The following is a 19403-nucleotide window of genomic DNA, read 5'->3' as shown; positions in this document are numbered from 1 at the left end:
TTATGAATTTATGTGGTTGGATTTTTGTTACTTATTATTTATATTTATTTTAATAAGAGTCTTTTCTTTTTCTTTTTTCTTTTTTTTAAAGAAGGCCTTTTTCAAATTTGATTTATTTTTATTTTATTATATTTTTTTTGTTAATTTAATTTTTTTAAGAACGTCAGTATATATATATATATATATATATATATATATATATATATATATATATATATATAGCTCAATATTTAATTACTGATGAAAATAAGTACAAATAGATCTACCTGGTGTTAAGGGCCACCTAGCAGGGAAACCTGCCCAAAACCACCAGTTTAAAGTCTTGAGGTTACATATGCTAAATTTAACTAATATGTCTTTCAAAACCATAGGTAGGGGTGATAATGATTTACAAAATGAGATCATTTCAATGGAATGAATGACCGTAACAGGGCTAGCTCAATCAGAAAGAGAATATGCAGAAGCTTTACAAAATTATTTTGAAGCTATGTGACTGGAAACTGACCCTTATGATTGAAGTTATATACTATATAATATAGGCCTTGTGCATACAAGTAATGGGGAACATATGAAGGCTTTGGAATATTATTTCCAAGCATTAGAATGGAACCCATCCTTGCCACAAACTCTTAATAATACGACCTTGATCTGTGCTTATGTGCGACTATTTGTACCGTTACTTTTTCATGATGTATTTCATTTCATTTTTGTTTTTATTTTTTGATTATTTTAAATTATTCTTATATTTCTTGACTTTTAATTGATTTTTAATTTTATTTTTTAGCTTTAATAAATTTATATAATAGGATCGTCCTTTCCTTTTCTTGATGTATTTTTTATTTATTTACTTTTTGATTCTATTAAATTATTCTTATGTTTCTTGAGTTTTAATTAATTTTTAGCTTTATTATTTATTTATATATATATATATATATATATATATATACCATGCATTTGACTTTTAATTTATGGATTTTATTTATTTATTTATTTACTTTTATTTTTATTTTATTATTTATATTCTCAATATTTATTTGTTAATATTTTCTTGAATGTTTGTTGAATTAATATATATTTTTATGATTTGATCATTTTATTCTAACAATTTGAATCAACTCTTTTCGCATTGTCTACCCTATTTATTCTCTTTCCTGGATTAGATTCTCCATCTTAGTCCCAAAGATGAACCACATTAGATGGTTCGAAACGCGTAGACACAAAAAAATTCTAATGTGATTGTTACCGAAAGAATTTCAATTTATTAAATTTTAATGGTTAACGAATCTTAATTAACTTAACATTTTTTTTTGTTAGTCAAAGGTCCTCTATTATATTATCATGAAAATACAGAGTACAAAATGTGCCTCAATGGCTCCCTTGACTTCACTCCGACCTGATTTGTTAGCTAGGAGATTTGAAGTATGCATAAGATGTTTCTATTTAACCATTATTTTTGACAGGCTGATTAGCCATACAAACCAAAAAGGAGACAAAATGAACAGAGAATCTGTAAGTATCATATCACGAAGGTGGTTGAGGAGGAAGCACAAGAGGTGTTGCAAATAGGTCAGATCTCTCATGCATGTGAAAATCTATATGCTCAACTCTAGCCTCCAAATCTCGCAAGCGATCATTGGTAGGAAGCTAGCTTCGATGAATGTTATCCAACTGCTCAAGAATTTCATTTTGGTTGAACTAGATGTCGTTCATATAAGCCACCAACTCATTTCTATCCTCATATATATGCTCCTTAAGGATATCCAAATTGGACTAGACTCCTTTTAGCTACTCAACTATTGATTCCAGAGTTGTTGGTGCATCCACATGTCCCAAGGAGCATCTCTGGGCATGGGTCACCTCCCCCTCGCGCTCCACATTTGTCGAGTCTAACGTTGACGAGATGTGGCTATTGGCTCGGTGCACTATAGGGCCATGCTGCCCAATGCCACGACAAGGCCGACCTCTTTGTTGAGGCATGACTGACTACTCAACATAATTCCAAGCTAAGTGCACAGAAGGGACAATGACGACCATGAAGGAATTTCCCACCATAACCCAACCTATAGACCCAAGGACCCAACACAGACAAGGGGAACCAAACCCAATGTCAAGACACGACCCACACAATTCAGGGGTGGCTATAATCTTGTCTAACCCCAGATAGATTACACCACCAGCAAAGAAAAGTTCAGACTTCAAATAACTCGGGCACCCCCCCCCCCCCCCAAAGTCATTACACACAACATAATGATGCCCAACCAGGATCGATAGATGATAAGTACAGCCCTGAGACATATAATAGTGATAGTCGAGTCCGAGGAGAGGCAAGACAGAAACTTACTCAGATATGCAAAGAACATAAAAAGAACGGAATCCCAGGACACAAAGCATTTGCTAGCGAAGAGCCGTTGGAGACATCCCCTCCACCACAAACATAGAAAACCACTAAGAGGTGATGCAATGTTTTTAACCCACACATAGTCTATTTCGCGAGCCCAATTCCATACACCAAGAAGCAAACACAGTTGCATCCATAATCCTAACACCAATGAAGAAAGAAGCGCACATGAAGACCATAAACAAAGAGAAAGGGTTACATGTAATGCACAGTGGGCCAAGTCTGATGGGTCATCGTACCACGAATTGAAGTCGAAACTCCCACTCTCTGATCCAAACCCACAATAGAGTTCTGAAACACCAATCAATTTTGCTCCATGGTCCCAAATGAAAGCCAACCTTGAAGAAAACTGCGACATGATAGGTAATCATTGTGCTTCGTCGGCTGATCAGATTCCAAGGTGAGTATGCATGGCCACTAATGCTCAACCTCACTACCTTGCACCCAACACTCATCTCTTGAATCTCATTAACCTTGTTGTTATGCCTACACACCATTATATCACCCGTTGCTGCTTCTAGATAGTTTAAACAACAAACATCACGTCACATTAATCTCATATGGTTGTGGAGCATACTTGTTACATGCCTTGAGAGGAATACCCCAAAATTAATTAACCCACTATATAGGGATTAATTAACTTAATATTCCATATACTAATTATATTAAATTTTAAAGAAAATTATTAATATTTTATTATATTTAGTAATACATATTATTTTATTAATTAATTTTATTTATTTATTTATTTATTATTTAATAAATTAAATTACGGATAAAGATTCATGCATGAGACGTTATGCCGGAAGAACCATTATTAGTCCCTGCCGGGGATCGCTGACTTTGTGTTGACCGACGCGATTTTTGGATATATTTGCCATATATCCTAAGTCGAACCAAGGTTTAGGGGGCGGAAAGGATTGGGGGTCTTATTACGCGCTTTGCATCGTTCGAGGTGAATGGCACGTGGCGCGCGTGAAGGGCACGTGGTTGCATGCGCTCTGGTGGTCTGATCGGCGGCCAGGTGTCCCTCCTCGAGATGCTAGAAAGTTTGGCTTGGGTTTTACTGTCTTCGCGGCATTTGGGTTGGTATTGTTACTTGCTTGTTTAGCTCTGCAGTCTGTGCGATTTTTCGTCTGCGGTGGAGTTCCTGCATGCTCAGGTATTGTTACTTGCTTGTTTAGCTCTGCAGTCTGTGCGATTTTTCGTCTGCGGTGGAGTTCCTGCCTGCTCGGTGTGGCTTTGGTAAGTTCGGCTACTGTATGGCATTCTGGTTAAATACTGAGGGTTTCTGTTACCTGCATGCAAGAGTCCATGGTTATGTCGCTTCCGCAAGAAGCATTGCAGGTTATGGACGTGGTGCTTCGTCAAGCAGCTCTGAGAGTGTAAGCCTGCAATTTACCAAATAAATGATAACATTGTGGCTCTTTTTGCTTTTTGGATTTGCCATAAAATATGCTCTATAAATGGTTACAATATTTAATGTTTGCATTGGCAGTTTCGTTGAAAAAGGGAGATCGTTCTTTGGGAAACACTTTGGCGTTGAGAAGCTTCAGGGGGGTTTGGTGGCCTATCGGGGGTTTTATCAATCTATTCGGCCCGCGCAAGATAATCTTCTCACTTTAAATATAGGTACGGTGTTGTTCTGATAACCAGCTTGAGAAAAATTCTTAAATCTTCTTGAATTTTGATATACACAGTTGTAAGAGATAATAATTTTGTGCCGTAGACATTGCTGCGGCGCCCTTCTATGATTCTGTCGAGTTACCAAGCTTTATTAGTGAGGCCTTTCGAAAAGACGTGCGGGAGTTGGACCGCGAATTTTCTAGAAATGACTCCGTCGGTGACGGGATGCGATCCAGGGTATGAGGAGTTTGTTTGCGTTCTTCTTCACGCTGTTTTGGTTGCAAGGACATGATTTCTTTTTCTAGTTGGGGATTTCCTTTCCTTTTGCTAACTGGAACATAAATATGACCAAGTGACTTGTAGCTTTTATATAATTTTTGTTTGTGTGGCAGTTGAAAAGGTTGCTTAAAGGTCTTCGTGTCGAAACTATTCATATCAGGCATAGTTATCGAATTAAAGGTTTGACTGATAGGCCTTTGGAGGTTTTAAGGTGTGTTAATTCTTAGGTTTAAGGGGCTTCCTGAAATTTATTGTTTTTATTTGGCTTTCTAGATATTGCTCAGATTTTTGTCTCTTCCTATTAGGAATTCAAAGCACGTGCATTGTTTTATTTGAACAGTTTTGATAGCAATGGAGTGCAACTCTCTATTGTCGACTATTTCCAACAACAGTACAAGCTGACTCTCCGATTGCGGGGCTTTCCGGCGATCGAAGCCGGTAATAAAGAGAAAAAGAAATATATTCCCATCGAGGTAAACTCTTATCGTATTTATGAAATATTGTGATGTGGTTGTTGTAGAATTATTGAGTTATTCTATTATGGCATCATCATGTCATTTATAAAATTATCGGATGCAGCTTTGTCGGATTCAAATGGATCAGCCTTATATCAAAGTTCTAACCGAACAACAACGAAGTGGTTTATTAAATCTAACTTGTTTACATCCCCAAGACCGAAGGGAGAGAACTAAAGTGGTAAGTCCATAGATCGTTCATCCGTGGCAATGTTGTTTCATACGTTCTTGCATTTTAGTATTAAGCAGAAATAACGTTACCTTTTTCGTTTTATCTTCAAAAGTCAACACCAAGAGAGTGAACCAATATACTTGTGTGTATGTGTTTTAGATTGGAGGACAATTGAGAGATTCAACTGCCAAAGATGCTGCCGAATTTGGTATTCAAATCAACACGTTGATGACAGAAGTCCCCGGGAGGGTCTTACCTCCACCAAAGGTACCTGTGATCATATATTTGAGCATTATCTATTTCTAACATATTTATTGAATGCTTTTTGTGGATTCTGTATCGTTTGTTTCATTGCAGATAATGTACAAGGTTTATGAAGAAAATCCAAGAGAAGGTTCATGGAATATGAGAGGAAAGGTATGCAATATATTAATGCCAAATTGTAGAAACTATGGTTTAGTTGGATAAGGTACCCGACTTGTTTGACTCTACCCAGCTTGTCTTTTAACATTTTGTACAGATTTGGGAGCATATGAATTTTCTTGCACAACATAACATCATTTTACCCTACTGCATGTGTGTACCGAGCTGTGCATATGATAAAATACCTTTCAGCAGCTTGATCTTATTAGTCCCTGCCGGGGACTATATGCGATTGATAGATCGCTGACTTTGGGTTGACCGACGCGATTTTTGATTATATTTGCGATATAACCTAAGTCGAACCAAGGTTTTGAGGGTGGAAAGGATTTGGGGTCTTATTACGCGCTTCGCATCGTTCGAGGTGAAGGGCACGTGGCGCAGGTGAAGGGCACGTGGTCGGCATGCGCTCTGGTGGTCTGATCGGCGGCCAGCTGTCCCTCCTCGAGATGCTGGAAAGTTCGGCTTGGGTTTTACTGTCTTCGCGGCATTTGGGTTGGTATTTTACTTGCTTGTTTAGCTCTGCAGTCTGTGCGATTTTTCGTCTGCGGTGGAGTTCCTGCCTGCTCGGGTATTGTTACTTGCTTGTTTAGCTGTGCGGTCTGTGCGATTTTTCGTCTACGGTGGAGTTCCTGCCTGCTCGGTGTGGCTTTGGTAAGTTCGGCTACTGTATGGCATTCTGGTTAAATACTGAGGGTATACTGAAGGTTTCTCTTACCTGCATGCAAGAGTCCATGGTTATTTGAGCATTATAAGTTAATGGCATTCTGGTTGAATACTGAGGGTTTGTCTTCTGGTTAAATACTGAGGGTTTCTCTTACCTGCATGCAAGAGTCCATGGTTATTTGAGCATTATAAGTTAATGGCATTCTGGTTGAATACTGAGGGTTTGTCTTAGCTGTGGTCGGCATGCGTTGTGGTGGTCTGATCGGCGGCCAGCTGTTCCTCCTCGAGATGCTGGAAAGTTTGGCTTGGGTTTTACTGTCTTCGCGGCCTTTGGGTTTTACTGTCTTCGCAGCCTTTGGGTTGGTATTGTTACTTGCTTGTTTAGCTATGCAGTCTGTGCGATTTTTCGTCTGCGGTGGAGTTCCTGCCTGCTCAGGTATTGTTACTTGCTTGTTTAGCTCTGCAATCTGTGCGATTTTTCGTCTGTGGTGGAGTTGCTGCCTTCTTGGTGTGGCTTTGGTAAGTTCGGAAACACATCAACCTCGCTTTTACAAAACCATGCAACCATTTAACACTTTTACCAACCATAACCCCTATAACAACCTCAGGACATTTTAGACATACACATGACAAGAAAACGAAAACAAAGAGCACTTGGAACGTTCATGCAATTTCCTTAGATTCTCCAACTTATTTAACATTGAATCTCCTTCAGAGCCATTCAGTGGCAGCCAATTCGGCTTCAAAAGGCTTCAATGGCGACGGAGGAGCAAATTGAAGGACAATGCGAGGAAATGGACCGCGCCTGCTGCGTGGTTACAGGTGGCCGGGGTTTCGCAGCTCGCCATTTGGTAGTGAAGCTCATCCAATCCGATCTCTGGACTGTAAGAATTGCTGATTTGGCCCCCGAAATTGTATTGGACAAGGCCGAGGAGAATGGAACCCTGGGCCAGGCATTGCAATCAGGCTGTGCAGTATATTACAGTGCAGATCTCAGGGATAAGTCACAATTGCTCAAAGGTATTTAATCACTCAAAGAATTCCCCAATTTTGGGCAGGCTTAATGGTTTTTTTCTTTTCGAATCGATTTGCTTCCATATATATATATGATCTTGAGGCATTAATTGCCGAATCGCGGTTAATGTCAAGACAATGCCTCGAACTTTGCTTTTTTTTCTTAAATCTGGTTATTTTAAATCTTATTTGCATTTTGTCTCTTTCCGAAAAAGTAGTAGAAATCTTGCAATTTTGTCAATATAATGCCTTAATGTTACGGTTACCGGATATCTTAATTGGAATCAATGGTCATTTTAAATCTTAGCTACTTCTATTGTTTTCCCTGAACTAATTTTGCTAGCAAATCAGCGAACGTACATTCCGAAAGATGCAGTAATCGGCAAAATTATTAGCTAAAACCGAGTCTTACTGATTTCACAGGACATTTTGTGGAAGTTTTGATTCAGCTCGTAAGCTCAGCAGTTCTTGTAGAGTTGTAGAGTCTTGTTTCTATCGGTTGGAACTCTTGTAGTATTGTGTATGAGAATCCTGGCAGTCCAGGAGAATTGATGACTGATCATCTGTTGGGTGAAAGTGAAAAGTTGAAGCATTTAGAACGACTGTTGGTGGATTCCTCCAAGTGGACTTCGAATCCTCAGCCTGCCTCTGTTCTGCGAGGAAACCAGGCAAAGTCCTCTCGATTCCGAGTCTGGCTTGTTCTTGTGTCGTACTTGTGGGTTTGACTCAATGTCTCAAGTCAAACACGACTTGACGAATCGAATTCCTAAGTCTCGCGAGTCAGATTCTGCCGCACATCCATAAAACGATGAACTCTTGTTTTTATTTTTTTCTGATGGATTTCCAACTGCAAACATTTCATCTGTACATAATCTATGGTGTTTCGTTGTATGTACTTTTATTTGTCTAGGTCGAAACGATTTATGAGTTAAAATTTGCATTACATGTTTATTTTAATCTTTCATATTAGTGGAAATATATTTTTTCATCAACTTTAGTGTATTTTTTAGCTGCGGAGTTCTCCCCCAGCTTTTCCTGAGCCCCTGTCAAACTCTTACTGTACGTCACCGTCAATTATATTGTTAAGACGAGTCTACTAATATTTTCAAAACCGATTTTTGCATTAAATTGTCAAAGCATGAAGTATGAAATTTGAAAAGTGATAGTAAAACTACAAGGGACATTTAAACCAACCACATTTTGTCAATATTTGAAGCAGGATCACCCTTCCCAAATCAGTGAGAATGTGGGTGCCTGTTAAGCATCGAGTTCCGTTTGAGTCCTAAGGTTTGCCATCTTAAAATATAAATAAAAACGAAGCATAACGTGGATACATTTCATTTTTCTACTGCTGCAGAGGTTAATGACTACTTGTATTGTTTTTTGGCATGTAAGATAATTTTTCGGTTCTAGTGGACACATAAGGTCATTGGCTGGAAAAAAGCCACCTTGAGCCCCCACAGTGACCTCATTTGTCTTGGAAGATTGAAATCAAACTTGATCTGCAGTTTTTTTGTGGTTTTTGTAGGCCTCTTCTTCTTGGTTAATCCAGCTGTTGCTGCATTCTTCTGGAGGATATTGGACATTTACTGTCATGTTCTCTATTCAAGTCGTGGCCAAGATTTTGAAGTGGAACCTCTATGAGAACATTGATGGCAATAAAATGAACTAATGGCCATTGCATTGAAAGAAAACATTCAACAAGCTTAATCAACGCAATCAGTTGCTCTGTTGTATTGGGATGTCAACACCATCTACTCATCCAATTTGATTTGAATTATTTTCCAACATTACTGACTTGTATATTAGCTTATGACCATGAATTCATTTGACTTGTAACATGTAAAGCAATAGCGTCAAAAACACAACTCCCAAATATAACTGAGCAACACGTTAAACAGTGAAATTAGAGCCGATTATATAAGTGATCTCATATGCAGAGTTCTTTCGTGTCTCAAAATCAAGTCATTAAACAAAATCATGACAAACTATTAGTCATACGGATAATTGACGGCAGGAACTTTCTCTGAGGATAATCTGTAAGTTATAACTAATATGAAAGACAGTTACCCTTGAATATGCCCTACACGTTTCTATTGAATACCGTGTTATGGGAATGCTAGATCTACAAACATATAATTCAGAAAACTTTGGACAACAAGTAGAATTTGCAGCTCTGAATCACATTACTTTTGATATCTTGAAAGAAATGATGTACAAAGCAACAAGCTCAAAACTCTATCTGTCTAACATGACATTGAAGTGCCACAATTCTCTTTTATAGAATAAGAGACAAAGGGGAAATACTGAGAGGGAGGTGAATCAGTATTTCCCTTTTCTTTCTACAATTAGATTAGTTTTTTAACTTAAAACATCTAGAGCATTAAAAGAAACCATAAAACCACATCACATGAAGATCAGTACACCAGAATAATGTCCAAACAAGTGTCATGTTATGTTTGATGTACATACAACATTTACCAGACAAGTCTGGAAGGAATTTTGTATGCAGTTCTTGATCTCCCTCCGACATTTTCCAACATTTGCCAACAATTCGTCTACTATCCCTTTGTTGCTACTTTTTGATTTTGATTTCTTAGAACAAAAGCAGATTCCTTGTTGCAATTAAATTTTTATTTAAGATAATTAACCATAAATCTGTCTGCAAACACCAACCCCTGTAGTACTAACTATATGCTTTGTTTCAAAATTTAGTCAAATCGCAATATAAACAGTATTGGCAATTTCTTTGAGTTTGAGGACCCAATTCTTCGTCAACGGACTTCTGCCAGATTTGAAAGGTACACAACATTTGCAAAATTTTGTCAATTGCTGCTATCATGTTGGTTTTGCTGATCACTATTTCTGTACTAATGTCCTTGGCATTGTATATCACCTTTGGCAGTGTGACAGCAGCTGGTCAGCTTATCACAAAAACTACAGTTGAAGTTGTAACATCTGAACGCACAGTTGCAGCCATTCTAAGAAAGTCTGGAAATCATCTTGTTAAAATTCAGCAGCTAAGCTGGTATAAAGAAGCATAAATTTCTACAAATTCCATGGGATCCCCTTCAACTGAAATTTTTGAAACATGCAGACTTGGAATGAAGTGCTGTCATTGCTGTCAAAATGACATTGTATTGACAGAATGACAAAATGTTACAGCACAAATCCTATGTTCTTAAATGATCATCTTGTATATGAACATTCATCTAGTGGAATGTTGCATTAATTATTAGTTGATAAAAATTGGCATTGGCAGTTTTTATTTTGTCTCTATGGCTCTTGATTCATTATGCTAATGTTTAATAAATTAGGCTCTTTATGTGTTATATATTTGATTTTATGTAGAAAATCAATGTTATAATTCAATTTGAACAAGTTTCATAAATATAAATTACTATGTACTATATTTAGTTACTTGAAATCATTTATCTAATATTTGGGTTTGTTTGTTTCTAATATTTGATAGCCATGTTGGTCATGCTTTACCATCATTCACCATTTTCTATCTACTATATTTAGTTACTTGAACTCATTTATTTAATAGTTGGGTTTGTTTATTTTTAATATTTGTTAACTACATTGCACACGCTTTACCATCATTCACCATTTTAATGATGATTGACCATTTTGACCATGGATTAGCGAGATGGCCATGCATTAGCATCACAACCATGTTAATTGTGATTAAACACTTTTTACTATTATTAATCATGATAAACATGCCAATTATAATTAAATTTAAAAATCTCTGATCCAATATAAAAATATTATTATTATTTGTTTTTATTTAATTATAATATCACACTCTATCTTTGATGTTTAAATAAATAATGCATTTTATGATTTAAATTACCCATATAATATTAAATACTGGTTATCCATTCATATTTAATTATAAGTATTAAATTATTTATAGTTTTAACTAAGTATAAATTTCCTATAATATTTTTATTATTCAGTGTTCATAATGGAAAAATTACACTTCCAATCACAAAGAAATAAAATTCCTTGAATAAAAAGATTCCCACATTGAAATGAACTTTTATGTATTTTTTAAAACAGTGTTAATTGAATATGATTTTCATAATTTATAACATGTAATATCATTTCTCCCAGTTGTATTAACCTGCAATAATTAGCTTATGCCAAGGTAAGCCTTTCTTGTCACCAGGTATAAAGTTTAATAACATAATAAGTTTTAAAAAATCTAGCTGTCAAAACATTATTTCTAACTATTAAATAGAGTAATTTGAAGTGGTATAGTCAATCTCCATTCTTTTATTATTTTCAATTATCGCATTTTTCGTCATTCTATATGTCATCATACCTCCTATGCTTATGTTATGCCAAATAAATGAATTATATTAAACTATACTCCCTAATTAAGATAATCACAAAATAGAAAAACAACTATGTTTAATGGCATCTGTTTATCTGTGACGTAAGTCCTTTCATCATACTTCGAAAAAATTTCAATAAAAAACTAACTTAGTTAAATGGAACACAGATATTGCAGAAAACAAGAGTATACAACACCAAAAGATAATGAATTTTTTCTTGCAGATCATGATCAATTTACATTTCAACTCGTAAAGTTTAAATGTTTTTTTTAATTTTAATCTGTTTATTTTAGTTTTTAATTTATAAAATAAACTTATCAAAATTACTTTGCTATTGTACTTAGATCCTATATTTACTAACCCAAAACTATAAAAAAGACCAAAAGTCATGTCCTTTTGCATCACAACAAATTATTAATTAAATGCAACAAATTACTAATTAGAAATTAGATGCAGGGTTTATTTTCTTTGCTAATTAGTAATTGGACAAATTTAAAGTTCACACTAAAGTTATGATAAACAATATTTTTAAATAAATATATCTTTTGTTCTTTTGACCATGGAATAATTCCCCAATCATTGACATTAACCTGAATGGTATCACTTATGTCCAAACATGTTACTAGATATCTAATCTTTTAATCATGGGTTCAAGACTCCATAATTTTTAAATGCTTAAGTTCTTCTTTGACTTTCGAAAATGATTTATCTAAATATTGAACACTCTCCACCACGAATTTAATTAACAAATTTATATTCATAATAATGTTTATTTGCTCATTAATATTGAACACTCTCCACCACGAATTTAATTAACAAATTTATATTCATAATAATGTTTATTTGCTCATTATCATTTTATGAATATTTCCATAATATTCAAATGTAAAAAAATAACAAAATTCTATCTTTTATGCACCGTGAATTCATTATTATGCATTTAAATATATTTTATACCCTGTGCTTATTAAAATACATAACTTACTTTAACACTCTCTAATTCTTCATACATTATAATGCATTATTATTACCTTTTATAGTTTTTTTCCGTCAAGTTTTCCATGATTCACTCTTAAATTTTATTACATTTTAATTATTAATCTAAACATTTTTTAAATCATGACACATTGGAAAATTACATCTAAAACTAATCTTACATTTATCACAATTCTTACTTAACAAATGCAAAGTTCATTAACTCATAATAATAACAATTCGCTATAACTCATCAAACTGTTCTGTTAACCGGCAGAGACTAGCGCCACAACAGTGACTCCTTGTTATACTAAATAGAAGTAGAACGGAGATGTTACATTAGATACCCTTAATTTACTTAAATCACATCAATGGCTCAACATTACAAGTGAATAAATATATCCAATAAAATCGTTATGTTTGTTACATGACGTGTTAGATCAACATCATAAACATGTGAGCTTGTGTCTTAGTTCTTTAAGAAGTTTCAATATATGCCACTGAAGGGTTGAACCCTTGGCTGCATAATTCTACATTTCTATACTTTTTTATGGATATGGCTAAAGTGGAAAAGCTATTACACATGTAATGCTTTTGGTAATTAGCAATGTAACACATTTTGGTAGTGGAATGTTAAAAGATGTGGAACATGTCGCTATTGCTTTTTCTTGTGATCGATTATAAAAATATATACTATTGTTTGAATAAATTTATCAATTTTAATTAGTTTTTTTGAAATTATTAATATAGTATTATGAGATATTATTAAAATGGGGTAGTTTAATTTATATAAAATAAACTTTTTACTAGAATTTATTAAAATTGGGAATATAATTTTAAGATTTTTTGTTGTTTAAAATATATTTTTTAATGCATAACTGGATTTAACACCCTCAGAAATCCTTGGGGCAGATTAAACAATTTAAATTTGGGATTTTAAAAATCTCTATCATATTTTGATTAAAATTAACGAGAAAAATGGTCGTGAAAAATGTCATTTTGTCTATAAACTAGTATAGGTCCATTTTAACTACAGATCTACCAGGAGCCGAGAGGGATCAATTTTCAAACTTGAAAAAAGATTTACATGTCAAGAGATTTAATTCCTTCGTGTTTGGTAAATATGTGATTAAGATAGATCTATAGTGGTAATTTTTCATTGTTAATATTTTTTTTTGAATATTTTATCATTATTAATATTTCATATTAAAAAATGAATGAGTTACACAATTTTCTCTTATTAAAAAGTAACTACATTATTTTAGCTTTAATTACTTTTTCTTTTAGAGCATTAAAATATTTTAATAAAGTAAATATTAATACACACATAATAGAGAGACACTTTATACTAAAAATTGAATGAATTACACATTTTCCTCTTATTCAAAAGTAACTACATTATTTAAAAAGTAAAAAAAAAATGATTTCTTTTCAAAAATTAAAAAATCAAAGTAAAAGAAAAATAAAATTAATAAATGAAAATATTCAAAAACATCCTCATAAATTAAAATAAAATTGGAAAATAAAAAATATATAAAAATATAAAGATGATGTGATCTCTCCGAAACATTTTACCTTTATGCTATATTCTTAACCAAATTTAACACTAATTTAATATTGTACGATGCTTTGTTTCTCCATTCCTTTTGTTAAAGCTATTAAATTTAATTAGACTATAACCTTTTTACCTTTATGTCAAATTCATAACCAAATTTAAAACTGATTTAATACTTTTAATATTGCCGTTACGCTACTTTGTTTCGTTGCCCAAACATTTATTTGGACCTTCTTTCCCCTTTTAAATTGCAATCACACTTGTCATTGACAATAAAGTCACTTTATATAATATAATTTAGCTTTATAAAGCATTGAAGTAGAACAGTGTTTTATAATTTTGAAGAGTGAATTTTGGTGGGTCGATAAAAGATGATAATATTTTTTTTAAATATCCCAGTGGGACCAACATACCATATATACTTATACTTTTGGAACAATGTTATATGCTTTATACCTTAATCTTTTTCACATGACTTTGTTTTCAAAGAAATGAGTTGTGGGCTCGCCGCTCTACCTCATCCTCCATTATGCTTACCATACGTTATATTCTTTTCACCTCACTTTGTTTTCAAACATGAGTTGTGGACTCCATGCTCCACCCAAATCTCCACCATTACCTTATCCATCGATTTATATGTTACAAATATTTTGGAATTCAATTATTTTTTTTTCAAAAAATTTGATTATAAGAGTGTTTGAATTATTTTTTTTATGGCGGAAATGAATTCAGCACCATCAAAAACTTTTTGGGTACCTAAAATCCTGAAGTTTAACAGTTGTAATCTAGATTTTCCAAAATTTATGCTAGATTTTGGAAAAAAATCATGCCAAAAATTCCACTATTTTCTGGGTGAATTTGTGGCCTCAGTAGACTAGTATCATTTCTTTATGTTGGGACGAGAACACTTCTCTACTTACATGTTTGTCATTCACTAAATATGGTTGGCATAAATGTCAATATAGTTTTGGATATACCAAGTGTTGAGGGGATCAAATCTCTTTTCACTCTAAAAGAGGTTTACATCTCAATAGTTTTGATCCCTTCGGTGCTTGGTAGATCCAGAGTTAAGATAGATCTAGGTTAGTTTTATTATCAATTATAATTAATTATAATTATAATTATAATTATAATTATAATTATAATGATTAATTAATTTATATTTATATTTTGTTTTTTTTTTAGTTTTATGTACTTTGAAGAAGTCAAAATGTATTATTAATAATGATCATTATTAATTGTTTTAATTTATTTATTTATTTATTTTATGTTGACCTAGTTAAAATGTTTACAGGACATTATGTGCCTCTCTAGGCAATTGTTGAAAAATGTAGCAAGAAATTCTCAATTTGATTTTGTCTTGGTCAAATTGGGAAAATTCGAACTTCCACGTACAATTTGGATGCAGTTAATTGAGGTGACATGGATTTTGTTACTCAGTTAGCCCAGTAAATTTGAGTTAGAGGAGTTAGAGTTTAGTTAAGCATCTATGATTGCTAATTTGTAGCAATCAAGGTCAGTGATTTCAAGTTGTTTTCAGTTAAAATAGTTCTACTTGTTGGAGGAATTACTAGAAGGACAGTTGTGCAATGGGACTTCAATCAAACTTCGTGATCATCTAGCTAACTGATCAATCAACCCAAACTAGCTAGGGTAGGCAGAGAATTTGAGTTCCCCAACTGTGGTGGAGATTCCAAGGCAATGTAACATCAGTTGTAGACTAGTCTTGAGTGTACAGGTGTTGCATGCAGTCAGATGATCAACCTTAGGAATTGTTCAATCATTTTGGAGGAATTTCCTAAATAATAGGGGCCTAATTTCTCAGGATTTTCACAATGAAATAGGGGCTCAAGCAGAGGAAGAAATTGACTAAGTCTGGTTCAAAGCTTCTTAGTGAGAAAAGCAATTGTAATACATCTCTATTCATCAGATTAATGCAAGAATGTGAAGGGTTTTTTAGCAGATTGCTTTCCCCTCGAAAAATATTGTGTGCATGTGTGTTATTTCTCATTGCATGTTTGTGATTGATGTTCTAAATTGTGAATTGAATTCCGAAGAGCAATAGAGTAGGTTTGTGTCTTGTGATTTTGATTAAAATTTCATGAGAAGTGGTCAATCTACATCATAATCTCTACATGGTATCAAAGCAGGAATTTCAAAGTTGTTTCTCAGGAGAATCGATTTTGTAGTTCAACATAGAAAGATCTCCAAAGAGTTGGAAAGATGACCTTCAATGGGTTGAGGCTAGATTATGTCTTGGAAGGCAACTCTAATTTCATCGCATGGAAGCGATATTAGATGACAATGAATTGCTATAATACATCAAGAAAGATGTTGCAAAACACTAGCATTTGATGCCCAGAACCTTGCTCAGTGGAAGGAATATATAGCTAAGATGAGGAGAATAATCTTGGAGGAAGTACGTGATCACATTGTCTCAAATATCCATAGGAAAGAAACTCCTTTCCCAATGTGGAAATCACCAAAAGAATTGTTCGAGAATAGTAGTGACCACAGGACTTTGGCACTCAAGGTTAAACTTCGAAATGTCAAGATGCAGAAAAATGACACTATTCCATAGTATTTAAGAAAATTCACACAAGTTTGTGATGAACTTGGCAGGGTTGGTGTGTTAAAAATAGTAATAAGAAATTCCAGTTTAATTTGTCCTTGAATTAAATTGTGAATTAAATCGAAATTTTATTCTCATAGCAACTTGTAATAGTTAACTAAGTTAAATTGACTTAGTTGGCTTAGGAAATTCGAGTTGGAAGTCTATCTAGAGTCATGTAGAGTGATCCATAAATTTTAGGGGCCCAGGTTGAGTTCTTTTGAGTTGTAATTAATTAACTTAATCTAACTGAGTTATAGTCAGTTAAACTAGTTCTAACTGTTGGAGGAACTAGTAGGAGGTCTAATAGTGGGGATGAGCACCAGTGCATCCTTAATACCACACCAGTTAACTGAAGATTCACTCATAAATAACTCATGCATGTTAGTTCAGAGGAAGACCTAGTTGAGATTAGAGTTCAGGGACAATGTACTATCAATTGTATAATTTTTCGAGTTGTACAAATGGTGTATGCAACCAGTTGAGGGCCTATGTATGGATTTCACAGTTATGGAGTAAGGATTTCCCAATTAGATATGGGATAACTCTCTCAGGAATTGCGCAAGGAATTAGGGGCTTCGTAGGCAGCATAATTGGCTAATTGTTGGCTTGAGCTGGTTTGTGAATCAAAGAGTTAGATTGTACTAGCGCAAGAATTATTCAGGTTGATCAAGAATTGTAATTTCTTCTCAGATCTTATGGTTAATGCAATATAGATAGTCGGGGTTTTGAGCAGTTTCTTTCCCCAGAGAAATATTGTGTTATGTGTGATTGAAATTCTTCCTTTTCTTCTTATTGTTTTCATTGATCAATTTTGGTTTTCGCTAAAGAGTAGAGTAGAATCTTGTCTTGGGTTTTAGCATATCACATAAGTTGTTGAATCTACAGTAAAAAAAATACATGGTATAGGAATTGAAGACAATATAGAAGAGGAGAATTCAAGTTTGTTGTGCAGGTGAAATCGAATTTGAAACTTCATACTTCAGAGTTGGCAATATGTCATTCTATGGTTTGAGACTTGAGTATGCCCTGGAGAGAAAATCGAATTACATAGCTTGGAAGGACATGACGGAGGTAGTGATGGAAGACAATGGCCTCAAGGAATTCATATATCATGATATTCTGAAACCTCCATCATCTAATGCTAAAGATCTAGTTGAATGGAGAAAGTGTGTGACAAAAGCAAGAAGGATTATCATGGAAGGAGTTCGAGATCACATTGTCTCTAATGTCCACAGTAAGGACACTGCATTTGCAATGTGGAAGGCATTGACAAACCTGTTTCAAAATAGTAGTGACCATAGGAAGTTGGCACTGAAGGAAAAACTCAGAAAGATCAAGATGGAGAAGGGCGACTGTTATAGCTCCAAATCTCACTCTTGATGTTTGTGATGCTGCACTCATGGCCTAGGGCAACCCTCCTTCCAGACCTGGTCCAAATACTTAAAAACAATGTTTTACTCCCTATAAACGACATTGCCTTGAGCTAAACGCGTGTGTACGCGGATCTTTGTATACCCAACCCGCTTATATGTCTTAAAACACTTAAAAAAATTAAATCTCCTTAATTTCGGGCGGAGATAACGGGTTTTACCAGTTGATTACCTATTAGTGCCCGTGGCCCAACTGTTCCCAACGAATTCCCAACTAAAAGACTACTTTGGGAGAAGTATAAAAAGGCTTCAATGGGAAGGCCTAAAGGAGGAGAGAAGAGAGAGAAAGATCACTCTGCTGAGATTATCCCTGACCAGGTCTGAAGATCCTTGTGCTTCTAGCACTTACCCCATTTACAGGAAACCCTTGTTTCCTTATGTTATGATGTCTTTCTACTACTTGAGATATCATGGAGTAAGTCATGGAAGGAGTTTGTTGAAGGCTTGAGACTGGACGAATCTGGAGGACGGTTCCGCTTGGAACCTGCAAAAGGACGACTCAGGTGAAATCATTCCTTTCTGTACTTTAGTCATCTATAATAAAAGAAACACTTGTCTTGTTCTTGATATAAATCTTCTTCATGTTTATGATATCATTGTTATGATTCACATATGAATGGTTGTTTTAATTGTATAACTAACTACCTTTCAATATGTCATGAAGATGATTTATTTATGATGCTTGTTCCATATACTGTTGTGCTTTCTTGAATTGATTGTTTTGTAGGTTGAAGGAGAAAAAGGAACTCCAAGAGGGTTTGGACCCTGGCAAGATCTTCCCAAATGAAGGACCCCCAGGTGCACCTCTCTTCGTTTAGTTTATTTATATTAGCATCATGGCTATGTGGAATGTGTGTTTCTTTGTGTAGATAACCTCTGATCTACTAAGGTATCAACCCAAGACCCTAGGGGAATTTATCCCTTAACAGCGACTCAATTCTGAAGGACTTGACCAAGTTCACCGAATGTTGGGATGAGCTTGGAAGTGTCGGGATTACTGTTTCTGAAGACGATATGGTGAGCCTAGCACTTTTAGGACTTCCCAAGAGCTAGAAGAGTTACCAGGACTTTGTTAATGGGAGGGAGAAGCTACTAGAGTGGGAGCGGTTGTGGTCTGACTTGGTATATGAAGAGATGTGGCAGAACACTAAAGACGAATCCTCATTAAAGCAAGATGATGAGGAGAATTGTTCTTTATCGAGAAAGGAAAAGGAAGGGAAGGGAAAGCCATCCCATTCCAAATCAAATTCTTGTCAAGGCAGCAAGAATAAAGACATGTTGGAAATCAAGTGCTTTCATTGTCACAAGTTGGGACATTTTTCCACAAAGTTTTCACTCAATAAGGTCGGTAAGAAGCCCTTAGGAGGAGAGGAAAGTGAGGCTCTTTCTTCAC

General features: G+C 34.6%; 1 protein-coding gene across 1 annotated transcript; it reads left to right on the top strand.

Moving 5' to 3' along the window:
- The first annotated feature begins 3712 nt into the window (after positions 1–3712).
- Positions 3713–5296, top strand: LOC149168755 (protein argonaute 10-like). Its single transcript, XM_089424969.1, has 7 exons — positions 3713–3783; positions 3897–4030; positions 4128–4261; positions 4417–4514; positions 4644–4776; positions 4883–4999; positions 5150–5296. The coding sequence occupies exons 1-7, from the start codon at positions 3713–3715 to the stop codon at positions 5294–5296; spliced, it is 834 nt and encodes a 277-aa protein (XP_089281095.1).
- Positions 5297–19403: the final 14107 nt, after the last annotated feature.

Source organism: Pinus tabuliformis, chromosome 4_2, assembly GCF_031772625.1.
Source record: "Pinus tabuliformis cultivar Carrire ecotype Pingquan chromosome 4_2, CPIR1, whole genome shotgun sequence".
Taxonomy (NCBI): domain Eukaryota; kingdom Viridiplantae; phylum Streptophyta; class Pinopsida; order Pinales; family Pinaceae; genus Pinus; species Pinus tabuliformis.
The sequence above is the reverse complement of the archived record's forward strand: the minus strand, read 5'-3'. Positions and strand labels throughout refer to the sequence as shown.